Below are 13,791 nucleotides of genomic sequence, written 5' to 3'. Positions count from 1 at the left end.
GATATATCCCAAGCCATCCGCAAAGGAGTAAAGTATATACTAAGGACCTAAAGTATTGAGAAATGTAGCTTTAAGGATCTAAAGTATTTAAAGAAGCAAATAAGGACCTGTAAAAAGGTTGGCTGTTAGTTTTTAAACGGTAGTGAAAATAGACTAATTTGCCCTTGATTTATTATTTCCCCTATGATACTATACTACAGAGTACTATAGATCCTTAAGTTTATCACAAACTTATTTATTACTCCTAGGAACATAAAGGAGAAACTTGTTTATTTCTAAAACTTTCATTGCCTAAATTATTCTCCCTTTCTTTTCATCAAAATTTCACGTTTACTTCTCCAAATTTGCATGCTGTACTACAAAATTGTTACGTATGAAAGCATGATCTAATTATTCTCATTTTCTGTTGTTTCATTGATGTTGATAGATATAATTTTAATCTTTAAACTCATGTCTATATTTTAGCTAAGAACTTCAGTTTTCCTAATATGTGACTTTTTAATAACTTATGTAATTAAAAATCAGAAAGTATTAATCAATTTGTGTTTTTTTTTCTTTTAACTAGCAATTCCTGATAACTATACTTTCTTTTCACTTGTTAACATTACCGTTTAATATGAGTCGAATTAGCCAAATCGGGTTGGATTAGTTTTTTTCCGACCCTATATATGTTGGACCAAATCTGAGCCGTTTCCAAGCTTAGTAGAGCTCAAATCGAAAGCTCGTTTACACTCGTTTTATTTTTTTATAATTTCATAAGTAACCTTGGCTTTTTACAATTGTTTGTGTTCTCAATAACATGTTATTTTAGCTTTTATGATAATATATTTATCAATAAGTCTTGCTTGTGACGGGTCGGATCTTGCGACGGGTATTTTGTGAGTGGAAATGGGTAGAGGGGACAAGGTGGGCACCCACCCCATGTGCTCCTTCTCTCACCCCCTATGGGTTTTTTGTGAGACAATATGGTACCCGTCTCTTGTTTGTGACGGATACCCTCCGTCACAAATAAGAATTTGTGTATATTTATTATATTTTGTAAAAATTTATATTTCTATTTTTCTTAAAACATATTTATTTACTAATTTGATATAAAACTTGGAGAAAATAACGATTTAACCGAGCTCGAGCTTAATCCGAGCCGATTCCATGTTTTATTTTTTTAAGTTCGGGAAATTCCGAGCCGATTCCAAGCGCAAGCTCAAGTTTGTGAGCTTATTCTGAACTCACTCGAGCTCGAGTTTAAATGGACTTGGTAACACCCGCACTTCAACGAATACTCATGACTTATGAGTATTGAGGAAAGACAAGCTTTATTTATCGCATGATCAAGAATACACCAGAACCCGAGAGCAACGTTCTGGTAGGGCTTAAATAAATAAAGGGTTTAAAACAGGATTAAGGAAATAACAAGGTCGAAATGGGATAAGAATAGCTGTTCAATCATATAAATTGATAGGCTATTACAAAGAAAATTCTGCAGTGAATGGCTTCACTTGGGAATTATCTCCTAAATACATCAACTTAGACAATTTTCTCAATGCCTTATTCTTGGCCTAATGCCTGCTTAAATAGGAGAGTTTGCCTTGGAGCACAATCCTTGGATTTCAGTGCAATGATACCAATAATTGACAGCTACTAGGACAGCTCACTATGTTTTGGAATTATGCTAATAACGGCTAGATTATTCAGAGGCTATTCCTTTAATGGTCCCAAGTTGTGTTGTCCTTCAGGTGCTTCTACCATCACTCAATTAGCTGGCACAATCCCACTGGCATGTACTGGTTATTCCTTTCCTTCATTCTGTTGTTCAGTGCTGACTTTATTACATCAGTCCCTTTGCATTTTATGATAATAGTTCCAGTGTTGACAATTCTAGTATTTCCCTCCATTTGAATACTTTTTGGCGCGCACATCTGATAGTTTAGTTCCCCTGCCTTAGCATGATTGAGTTCTCCAGAATAATTAGCATTAGGGATTTGGCGTGTATCAATACCCCCATCTTCAAATGATCCTTGTCCCCAAGGATCAAAATTAGGGAATTTCCTTTGAAGATCATACAAATACTCCCATGTGGAGTCTTCCAAGGAAGAATTAGTCCACTTCACAAGCACCTTGGTGGCAGTGACCCTACCCCTCTTGGCTGTCTTCCTGGCTAGAATCAGCTCAGGTTCCTCAACTGTATTGACAGGATCTGTGGTGGGAAGTGGAGCATCCCCATGATATTTTTTTAGTAGAGAAACATGGAAGGTTGGGTGAATTTTTGACCCAGGTGGCAGTGCGAGCTTGTAAGCAACCTGCCCAATTCTTTGAACAACGGGGTATGGTCCATAATACTTTTTAGCCAATTTCTGATTACTTCTGTTGGCTACTGTGGTTTGCCTGTATGGTTGGAGCTTGAGGTACACATAATCTCCCACACAAAACTCTCTGTCACTTCGTTTCTTATCTGCTTGCTGCCTCATCCTATTCTGAGCCCTTGCTAAATTCATTCTGATGCTCACTAATGCTTCCTCCCTAGCAATCATAGTCCTATCCACTGCATCTACTTTACTATCCCCCGGCATATAGGGTAAATGTAGAGGAGGTGGGTGACCATATAGCACTTCATATGGGGTAGTTTTAAGAGCAGTGTGATATGAAGTATTATACCAAAACTCTGCTGATGGGAGCCATTTACACCAATCTGTGGGGGCTTCACTGCAAAAACATCTTAGGTAGGTTTCAAGGCACCTATTGAGTACTTCTGTCTGACCATCAGATTGGGGATGGTAAGCAGATGTCATGTGTAAACTGACCCCATGAATGGAAAACAATTCCTGCCAGAATGTACTCAAGAATATTGAGTCCCTGTCAGATATTATCGTCTCAGGCATCCCATGGAGTTTATAGACATTATCAAAGTAAGCCTGAGCCACTTCAGTGGCTGTGTATGGGTGTTGCAGGGGTATAAAATGTGCTGATTTACTGAGTCGATCAACTACCACCATAATGGAGTCCATTCCCATAGATTTGGGGAGGCCATCTATGAAGTCCATGCTGACCCCTGTCCATACTGTATGGGGAACAGGTATGGGTTGCATCTTTCCTGGGCTAGCAGTCGTTTCATACTTACATTGCTGGCAGATTGAGCATTTTTGTATGTAGGCCCTTATGTCTCCTTTCATGCCCTTCCAATAGAACATTTGTTGTAGCCTTTGATAGGTGGCCTCTACTCTTGAGTGTCCGCCATGAAGTGTGTCATGCATCATTTCGATGAGCCTGTGTTGTAGATTCTCATAATTTCCGACCACCAGCTTCCCATTCCTTTTCAGATGGTCTGCTCTCCAAGTATATTTAGGATGGGAAGAAGGATCCTTAGTAAGATCCTCAATGAGACCCTTTAGTTTATCATCCCTCTCCCAAGATTTTTGGATTGATGAGTACAAATCAGTACTCAAAGTGCTCAAGTATAATTGTGCAAGTTCGGCACTATGAACTCTGGATAGTGCATCTGCTGCAATATTATCTTTCCCCTTCTTATAAATGATCTCATAATCATATCCTAGGAGTTTTGCCAGCCACTTTTGCTGCAGTGGGTTTGTGATCCGTTGTTCCAAGAGGTACTTAAGGCTTTGGTGATCTGTTTTGATCACAAAAGGTCTTTCTGCCAGGTACTGACTCCACTTAGTAATGGCATGGATGATAGCCAAAAGCTCCTTCTCATAGATGGACATGGCCTGGTGTTTTGGTGCTAGGGCCTTGCTAATATATGCTATGGGATGATGGTCCTGCATTAGGACAGCTCCTATGCCGTCTCCAGAGGCATCTGTCTCAACCACAAATGGTTTAGAGAAATTTGGCAGGGCAAGGACTGGTGTTGTTGTCATTAGTGCCTTGAGCCTCTCAAAAGCCTCTTGAGCATTGTCATTCCATTTAAAGTTATCCTTCTTCAGGAGGGTAGTGAGAGGTTTACTAATCACACCATAGTTATGTATAAACCTTCTGTAATATCCTGTCAATCCTAGGAATCCCCTGAGTTGTTTGATGTTTTTGGGAACTGGCCAATCCCGCACTGCTGCTATTTTTGAGGGTTCAGTAGAAACTCCCTCCCTTGAGATTATATGCCCCAAATATTCCAGCCTATCAGTACCAAAACAGCACTTAGAAGGCTTGGCATATAATTGATTTTCCCTCATAATTTGTAGAACAATACCCACATGGTATAAGTGATCCTCCCAATTTGGACTATAGATCAAGATGTCATCAAAGAAAACTAACACAAATTTCCTTAAACAATTGCTGAACACCCTATTCATGAGTCCTTGAAATGTGGAGGGTGCATTTGTTAAACCAAATGGCATCACCAAGTATTCAAAATGCCCATGGTGAGTTCGAAATGCAGTTTTATAAACATCTTCAGGCTCCATTCTTATTTGGTGAAATCCTGATCTGAGGTCAATTTTAGTAAAAAAATTGGACCCATGTAGCTCATCAAGGAGTTCCTCAATCAGTGGGATAGGGAACTTATCTTTGATTGTATTTTTATTAAGCCCCCTGTAGTCCACACACATTCTCCAAGTACCATCCTTCTTCTTAACTAGAACTACTGGTGAGGCATAGGGACTAGTGCTGTGTCTAATCACTCCATTCTCCAGTAATTCCTGCACCATGGACTCAATAATATCTTTCTGAAATAAGGGACATTTGTAAGGTCTGGTGTTGATTGGTTCAGCATTAGGCTTGAGGGAAATTCTATGGTTTTGGCCATCTCTTAAGGGTGGCATCCCCCTTGGCTCGTCAAATACTATTGCATACTGATCAATGAGTTGCTGCATTTGAGGGTGGATGTCCGCAGTTGGTAACTGGATTGCAAAAAACTCCACATTATCAGAGGGTTGCAATTGTAGCATTGCCACTTGTGCACCGTCAGTGAGGGCCTTACCCATGTATTTGGTGGAAGGAAGTTTAACCCTGGCCTGATGAGCTCCCTTTAGCATTACCTTTCTTCCTCCATGGTGAAATTCCATGGTGAGATTTTTAAAATCCCAAGTGATTGGACCTAGTGTTGATAACCATTGTACCCCAAGTACAACATCACAACCTCCCAATGGTATTGCAAAAAATTCAGCTGTGAATTTGGTATCCCTGAACTTCCATTCAAGGTGTTGTAGTTTGTGAGAACATGACAGTTTACCACCATTTGCCACTGATATATTGAAAGTAGGGATGGGTGTTAAGTGTAACTCCAACTTCTGTGCAATTCCCATGTCAATAAAGTTATGAGAGCTCCCACTGTCAATCAAAACACTCAATGTTTTCTTGCCTATTTGTGCAGGAATTCTCATTGTTTGGCAGTGAGCTTGCCCGGCTAAAGCATACACTGAGATTTGGGCTATCTCGCCTTCCTCCTCATTCACCAAGACTTCCTCAGTTTCCTCTATTTCCTCAGGGAATTCTCCTTCCATGACATAAAGTTGTCTCTTGTTTTTACACACATGCAATGGCGAGTATTTCTCATTACAGGAAAAACACAGGCCCTTGGCCTTTCTTTCTTCATACTCCTCATTAGCAAGTTTCATTCTTTGGGGGTAAGCAGGTGTTGAAAATGGTTTGTTTTGTGTAGTTGGTGGTAGTGTATGGCTAGGTTTTTGAGTGATGGTTTTTGTAGCCTGAATCACAGGGGTTGCTTTTGTGGAAAGCTGGGAAGAGGAATTATTTTTGTAGCTGGTTGACGGTGTACTGATTTTGTAGCTGTTTTTATTGCTTATCCCTAATGCTGTTTCTTGCAATTTAGCAAGGCCATAGGCTTCTGTGATGGTTTTTGGTTTAAGCATCCTAACCATTACAGATATGTTCTCATCTAACCCAGTCAGAAAACAACTTAGAGCATAAGATGGTTGAAGGTCAAGCTTGCTAAGGAGTATGTCAAACTGATCATGGTATTGCTGAACTGTTCCCTTCTGTTTTAATACCAGCATTTCAGACATGGGATCCTCATGGATGTTGCCAAATCTGGCTTTGATGGCTGTCAAATATTCCTCCCACCCCAAGATTGTGTCTTTAGGTCTATTTTTTATGTATGCTTGGTGCCATGCCAAGGCTTTGGACTCTAAATGCATTGATACATAGGTCACCTTCATATTATCAGCAATTTGAGCAACAGAAAAAAATTGATGGCACTTAAATGACCAACTTTCAACATCTTCTCCATCAAAGACAGGAAATTTAATAGTAGGGGATCTGACCATATTATTATGGTTGTACATACCTCCAGGCTCCAAGGAAAACTTTGACAAAGTTTCAATGAGTTGAGATACTTGCCCTTTGAGCAACTCCACATCTGCTGCCAACCCTTCTTTTGGCTCTTCATTCACCATTGTAACTCTGATGCTTCTTCTTTTAGTAAACTTTTTAATATTTTCTGGGTTAAATAAGTGGGAAAAAAGGTCTGTTTTTTTGTGAGATCTTTTGGTTTTGGTGGTTTTTATGTGTTTTTCTCTAATGATTGCAATATGTGCACAGGTCAGAGGAGTAGGGCTCTGATACCAAATGGTAGGGCTTAAATAAATAAAGGGTTTAAAACAGGATTAAGGAAATAACAAGGTCGAAATGGGATAAGAATAGCTGTTCAATCATATAAATTGATAGGCTATTACAAAGAAAATTCTGCAGTGAATGGCTTCACTTGGGAATTATCTCCTAAATACATCAACTTAGACAATTTTCTCAATGCCTTATTCTTGGCCTAATGCCTGCTTAAATAGGAGAGTTTGCCTTGGAGCACAATCCTTGGATTTCAGTGCAATGATACCAATAATTGACAGCTACTAGGACAGCTCACTATGTTTTGGAATTATGCTAATAACGGCTAGATTATTCAGAGGCTATTCCTTTAGTGGTCCCAAGTTGTGTTGTCCTTCAGGTGCTTCTACCATCACTCAATTAGCTGGCACAATCCCACTGGCATGTACTGGTTATTCCTTTCCTTCATTCTGTTGTTCAGTGCTGACTTTATTACATCAGTCCCTTTGCATTTTATGATAATAGTTCCAGTGTTGACAATTCTAGTATTTCCCTCCATTTGAATACTTTTTGGCGCGCACATCAGATAGTTTAGTTCCCCTGCCTTAGCATGATTGAGTTCTCCAGAATAATTAGCATTAGGGATTTGGCGTGTATCACGTTCCATTATACTAACAATAACTACCACTACTCATGTCAGCCAAAATAATTTTTAAGTCTTTTAGTACATTTCTCAATGCTTTTCCACAAACAATAAAAAAGGTTAACGGACACTTAACGAAAAGTACAACCCAGGTCCTTAATGATTAACTTTTATAGTTCAGGTCTTTAAAGCTACATTTCTCAATACTTTAGGTCCTTACTGTATACTTTACTCATCCGCAAAGCATCATGAATAATGCCTATAACACACAAACAATCTGTTTAATGATTAATTTCGGAACTCCTAGTGATCAGCTCGATAAAATACCTTCCCTTGTGCAAAAACCTCTACAACAACAATGATATTAAATCAAGTGTTATTTTTTTTTTTTTTTGCCTAGATACTGAATCAAGTGTTTTAGCTCCAATAAAAATGACAATACCATTACCTCATGTAATCTCATATACATATCCCACAAGGTGCCATTCTATCCCTCAAAAAGTGGCATGGGAGACGGGAGGATTACTACTGCAGTAATACAACGAGGTCCTAGTTACTTCCCGTAGCAAGTTTATTGTTTTACCGAATAACTCACTGTTCTGACTTCTGCCCATGAAATCGTTGATATAGCAATTCTTTTCAGTATCCTATTTGCCTAAACTAAAGTTGCTAGTATCACAAAAGCAGTAAAGCTATCCCCTCATAAGTAACATCACAACTCCATTCTCAAAGTTCCAGACTTAAGATCTCTGAATAAGTGGACTTCGTCTTTTACTCTCATAAAATTTACTCTTCCCTTCTTTTGAGCAATCTTTATCTTCTAAGGGCTCAACTTGTACTGAGGGTAGTTTTCACGAGGTAATTGGAAGTTCAAAAACAGAGAAAATTTATAGTGATACATTCAGATATCAATCATCCATACATGGGATTTTATTTTCCTATATTACAGGTGACACTAGTATCAATAACAATCACTACTACTACCACCACCACCACTACTACTACTAAAGTATTAATAATTAATCAACATTTCATTTACTTTTTTTGTATAAAACCCTAACCTCACATACCGTATCCCCTCCATACAGACCGTGTACCATAGTGCGATTAGAGAATATTAAAGTCACTTCAATGTTCAATCACATGGATTGAGACAATGCTGCATCTGATGCAAAGAAAAAGAAAGGCTACTAACCTTTTCTTTGTGGGGTGGGAAAAAAATAGGAGAGCAATGGTAGAGCCCTATATGGACAGAGACATCGTAGGAAATGAGTCAACTATTCAGCCCTCTGTTCAACAAAACTCCTAATTACCTTCTCATTTATATAAGTTAGCAAAGAGAGCATCAAAGTCCATTCTCACTTCATTCCCAATTGATTTCATTTACTTTCCATAACCACAACGCCTTAAAGGGCCATGTACAATTTATACGAGCATTCATCTGGTTCGTTTGGCCAGTTTGAACCTTCCAATTTATCACAACTATTCAGGGAGTCTCTTACATGTGAATTTGACTCTGTTGAGACTGGAATGGCTGAGAATGCTAACGGTAGTACTAGTACTGGTGGTAGTTATATAGGTTCACCAAGTTCGCCTTTAAGCTGTACCAGTAGTCATCCACTTAATTCCACTAGGACGTTGTTTAAGAGAAGCCTAAGTAGTTACTCCCTCCACAAAAAAGAGATCTACACACCTGTTTCATATCCTCATATAAGCATTTCAAACCTGAATTTGGGATCCATGAGACGAGTGTCTAGTACATTTGATCTAGATCAGGTAACTCTTCCAACGGTCGAATAGTCCCTCCATCCCATTAATATTGTCACCAGTTTTCGGGTCATTTCCAAGATAATTGGAAATTTCTATACCTAGTAAAATCAAGAATTCAATTTCTCACTCTAAACTACCTCCGTAACAAACTCCATTCTGAAGATACACCTAAGGGGGAGGGAATGTAACTGTTATATGACGTCTTTCCTTTAAATTCTGACTCAAGGCGGAACAATGTATAAAAAAAACTCAAACGTGAACTCTATTAAATGATGTACCTTCATACTGACGACATTGTTGATCTTATCTTGACAGGGAGTTAAGATGCGACATCAGCATTACAACCATGACGCCATGACGCAAGTCCCCTGGCAAACGAAACCACGAGCATTATTATTGAAGGTATGACGAAGCCATGTCGATATAGTCCTACCGAGAAAAAGCAAAGGATTGAAAGGTATCGCAGCAAGAGAAGCCAAAGGAACTTCAGCAAAAAAATTCAGGTCAGTCTATACTCATGGGCGGATTTATAGGGGGTGATGGGGGTGAACCCTCACCCCCATTAATTTTCCAAAAAAAAAACAATTATTTAAAGAAAGAAGATATATATTTATTTGTACTCTTCACATTTATCTAGCCTTAGTGGTTCAGTGGTAGGATTAGTCTTTTATTCTATAAGCAATCCGAGTTCGAAACCCTATAAGTGCATTTTTTACTTTTTATTTGTTCTAGCCATCTGTTAGAATGTAAATATCTTATGAGATATGATTGTATATTCTTGTTATACATATCTTGTAGGTTTAGTTAAGTTGTTATTTGTTACCTAATATTTAGGATACTAAAAGATATGATTAGGGTAAGTTATGTGTATATATGCAAAACCTATGTACGTTCTTCATCATCAATGAGAATTCAGTTCTTCTCAATTCCGAACTTTCACATGGTATCGTGAGCAGTCAAAAAAAAAAACAAAACAAAAACGATCCTGACATTGTCTTCTAAGTCGACCAAAGTATGACTGGAGGCGATAAATCACAAGGCAACGATAAATTGAAAGGTGGCATGGGAAGTCCAAAGACAATTCCCACAACTTCACCACTGTTCTTACACCCTTCGGATAATCCGAATTTAATGGTTATGCAAATTATTTTCAATGGAAACAATTATGATCTTTGGGCAGAGGCTGTCAAAAACGGTCTCGATGCAAAAAACAAATTGGCGTTCATTGAAGGGAAAGTAAAGAAGCCGATTTGTAATGATGAAGAAGAAACTATTGAATCCGTCGCATGGAGACAATGTAATGCTATGATTAGGGCATGGTTTCGGAATGTAATCGATCCGAAATTACACCCAAGCATTACGTTTACAGTATCGGTTCAAGAGATTTGGGAAGAACTCCGTGATAGGTATTCAGCGGGTAATGCGCCTAGAGTGCACCAACTGAAGCATGAACTTAATGAGTGCAAACAAGGATCCGACTCAGTTGTCGAATACTACACACGGCTCAAAACCATTTGGGATGAGCTAGGAAATTATAGCAAGGCCAAGGAATGCACATGTGGAGCAGCGGCTTCGATCATTAAGGAGAAAGAAGAAGAAAAGGTTCACCAGTTTTTAATGGGTTTGGATTCGACATTATACGGAAATATTCGAACAAACCTATTAATGGAGGAACCAATAGCTACTCTCACCCGTGCGTATGGCATAGTGTTAAGGGAAGAACGTCATGCTTCCATGACCAAAGTCAAGGAAGAGCGAGTAGATGCGGCAATGGCAACTCGAGTCAATACAACAAGAGGAAGAAGCGTCGATGATGAACCATATATGCCACCACAGTGTACTCACTGCAAAAAGTACTACCACACCAAGGAGAACTGCTATGACAAACACGGATACGAAGTAGTCAAAGCAAGAGAGAATGGCGGTGGTAGGAGATGAGGCACTAGCAACCGTGGTGGACGTGGACGAGGCAGAGGCAGGAACCAAGGAAATCAGCGAGCCAATGCCGTGGGAACTGGAGCAGGGTCGAAGGCGTCAGAAGGCGTGCAACAAAATTTGCCTTTCACTAGCGAAGAAATTGACAGACTAAAGATCCTGTTGAGTGCGAGTCCAGACGGTAATGATAAACTAAAAGGTATGAAGTTAACCATTAATGTTGAGTGGATGATTGATAGTGGAGCTTCCCATCATATGACGGGAAGACGAGATTTGTTAACGAATGTTTGGACAGACGATGTCTCGAAAGTGAGTTTACCTGATGGACGAGTTGTTGCAGCTAGCATACATGGGGAAGTGAGATTAAATGATAAACTTGTTCTACAGGATGTGCTATTTGTGCCAAATCTCACATGTCATCTTATTTCTGTTCAACAACTGATAAGTGAAAAGAATTGTGTAATAACGTTTTATTCGGATTATTGTGATATGCAGGACCCGACTACGAAGATGACGATTGGACGGGGTGAGCATAGACATGGTGTGTACTACTATCAGTCGAAGGAGCCAAGGGAGGATGAGAAGGTGCGTAAAGTGACGCTGACGAAGGAAGGACGGTTGTGGCATAAACGATTAGGACATCCGTCAAAGAGTATTTTTTCCCGTTTTTCAAATTTAGTTGGATGCAATTTACATTGGAACTCGGATTTTGTTTGCGATTCATGTTGTCGAGAAACGCTTTCTCGAACTCCTTTCAAAACAAATAATAAGAAGTGTGATGTTTTATTTGGATTAATTCACTGTGATATATGGGGCAAATATCGAGTAGCAAGCTTGACACAAGCACATTATTTTTTAACCATAGTGGATGACCATAGTCGGGGCGTATGGGTTTATCTAATGAAAGACAAAAGTGAAGCAGGCGATTTTATGAAAATATTTTGTCAAATGGTTAAAACTCAATTTGATACTTGTGTTAAGAAAATTCAAAGCGACAATGGCACGGAATTATTATCCGGACCAATGCAACGATATTACAATGAAAATGGGATTAAGTTTCAAACTAGTAATGTGGATACACCCCAACAAAATGGTAGAGCGGAAAGGAAACACCGTCACATATTAGAGAAGGCACGAGCCCTGCGGTTCGAAGGAGGGTTACCATTAGTTTTTTGAGGAGAATGTATATTGACCGCAGCCTACCTTATAAATAGGACACCTACCCCGTTATTGGATGGGAAAACACCTTATGAGATTTTGTATCGAAAGAAACCTTGTTTTGACAATGTTAAAGTATTTGGGTGCTTGTGCTATGCACATAATAAAGAAAAACCTCGAGACAAGTTTGGTGAGCGAGGAAAGAGGTGCATATTCATAGGTTACCCACATAGCAAGAAGGGGTGGAAGGTGTACGATTTAAAGGAAAGGCGGGTTTTTGTGTCGCGTGATGTGGTTTTTTATGAGAATGTGAGCCCTTACTTGATGCTCGAGAAGGGCGATGAGAAACAGGGGGAGCATTCACAACGAGTAGACCAAGATCACTTGTTCATTGAATATGAACAAAGCGACGAGACTGAGCAGGCTGACAGGGGGAGTTTAGAAGCTGATGGAGTAGAGGAAGATGTGGGTACTAGTGATATGAGTGGAGGAGTAAATGAAGAGGAAGCTCGTAATGACGCCGGAGCATTACGCAGTGACCGTGGTGAGACAGAGGACGAAAGAATGGGTCAAGGAGCAAGACAAAAGTTCGAACCGTCTTGGAAAAAGATTATTATCGTAAGTCGACAAGAATAGACACACCAATGTCCAATGCTCATCGCGAAAAATCAGCTTCTTCGTCGTCAGGTACGCGCTATCCTTTATCCAATTACGTTAGTACTAATTGCTTTTCCACTTCCCATAAAGCTTTCCTAGCCAAGATTGATGCAGAAAAGGAGCCACAAAATTACCACAATGCTGCGCGAAGTGAACAATGGCGGGAGGCAATGCGAAAAGAAATAGAAGCCTTGGAAAACAATAATACTTGGAGAATTGTTGATTTACCAGAAGGAAAGAAAGCGATTGGGTGCCGATGGGTGTATAAGATCAAGTACTTAGCTAATGGTGAGGTTGAAAGATACAAAGCGAGACTTGTAGCCCAAGGTTTCACTCAAGTGGAAGGAGTCGATTTTCACGAGACATACGCGCCTGTAGCTAAAATGACAAGTGTGCGTTGCATGCTAGCTATAGCCGTAATGAAGGTTTGGACAATCGAATTTCGACGTCAATAATGCTTTCTTACATGGTGAGCTTGATGAAGATGTATACATGAAAATACCGCAAGGATTTGAAAGAGAAAAGAAGAATAAGGTTTGCAAATTAATGAAATCTATTTATGGTTTGAAGCAAGCTTCCCGGAATTGGTTTGCAAAACTGACTGAGTCGATGAAGAGGTATGGTTTCATTCAATCCTTAGCGGACTATTCACTGTTTACCTTTAATCAAGATGGAGTCTTTATTGGGGTACTCGTCTATGTAGACGATATGATTGTGGTTAGCAACAATAATCGAGCTTGTATGCAATTTAAAACATTCCTTGATACGAAATTTGGTGTTAAAGACTTGGGACGCTTGAAGTTTTTCTTGGGAATCGAGGTTGCTCATGGGGCAAATGGTTTGTTTCTGAACCAACGAAAGTACGCAGTAAATATTATAGAAGAAAGTGGACAGGCCGGAGCTAGAACCGTGTACACACCCATTCAACCTCGCCATAACCTAGCACTTGCAAAAGGGAATGTTTTGAAGGACATAATGAAGTATCGTAGGCTCGTGGGCAGGCTTGTGTACCTCACCATCACGAGACCGGACCTAGTTTATGCGGTACACATTTTATCTCAGTTTGTCAATGAACCGAAACAGGAGCATTGGGAAGCGGCTCTTCGTGTGGTTCGTTACATCAA

At 39.5% G+C, this 13,791-nt stretch overlaps 1 protein-coding gene across 1 annotated transcript; it reads left to right on the top strand.

Annotated features, from left to right (window-relative positions):
* Positions 1-9,931: 9,931 nt before the first annotated feature.
* Positions 9,932-12,646, top strand: LOC141629795 (uncharacterized). Its single transcript, XM_074442739.1, has 4 exons — positions 9,932-10,770; positions 10,891-11,242; positions 11,348-11,437; positions 12,122-12,646. The coding sequence occupies exons 1-4, from the start codon at positions 9,932-9,934 to the stop codon at positions 12,644-12,646; spliced, it is 1,806 nt and encodes a 601-aa protein (XP_074298840.1).
* The last annotated feature ends 1,145 nt before the right edge of the window (positions 12,647-13,791 follow it).

The sequence above is a fragment of the Silene latifolia genome, chromosome Y (assembly GCF_048544455.1).
Source record: "Silene latifolia isolate original U9 population chromosome Y, ASM4854445v1, whole genome shotgun sequence".
Taxonomy (NCBI): domain Eukaryota; kingdom Viridiplantae; phylum Streptophyta; class Magnoliopsida; order Caryophyllales; family Caryophyllaceae; genus Silene; species Silene latifolia.
Note: the sequence above shows the minus strand (reverse complement) of the source record. Positions and strands in the feature narration are given on the sequence as shown.

Bases quoted from the DNA above. Each gene is read 5' to 3' on its own strand.
- LOC141629795 (XM_074442739.1), top strand. From the start codon at position 9,932: ATGACTGGAGGCGATAAATCACAAGGCAACGATAAATTGAAAGGTGGC. The intron at 10,771-10,890 runs GTACTACCACAC...TGGACGAGGCAG, and splicing joins CAGTGTACTCACTGCAAAAA to AGGCAGGAACCAAGGAAATC. The intron at 11,438-12,121 runs GTGCGTAAAGTG...TTGTATCGAAAG, and splicing joins AGCCAAGGGAGGATGAGAAG to AAACCTTGTTTTGACAATGT.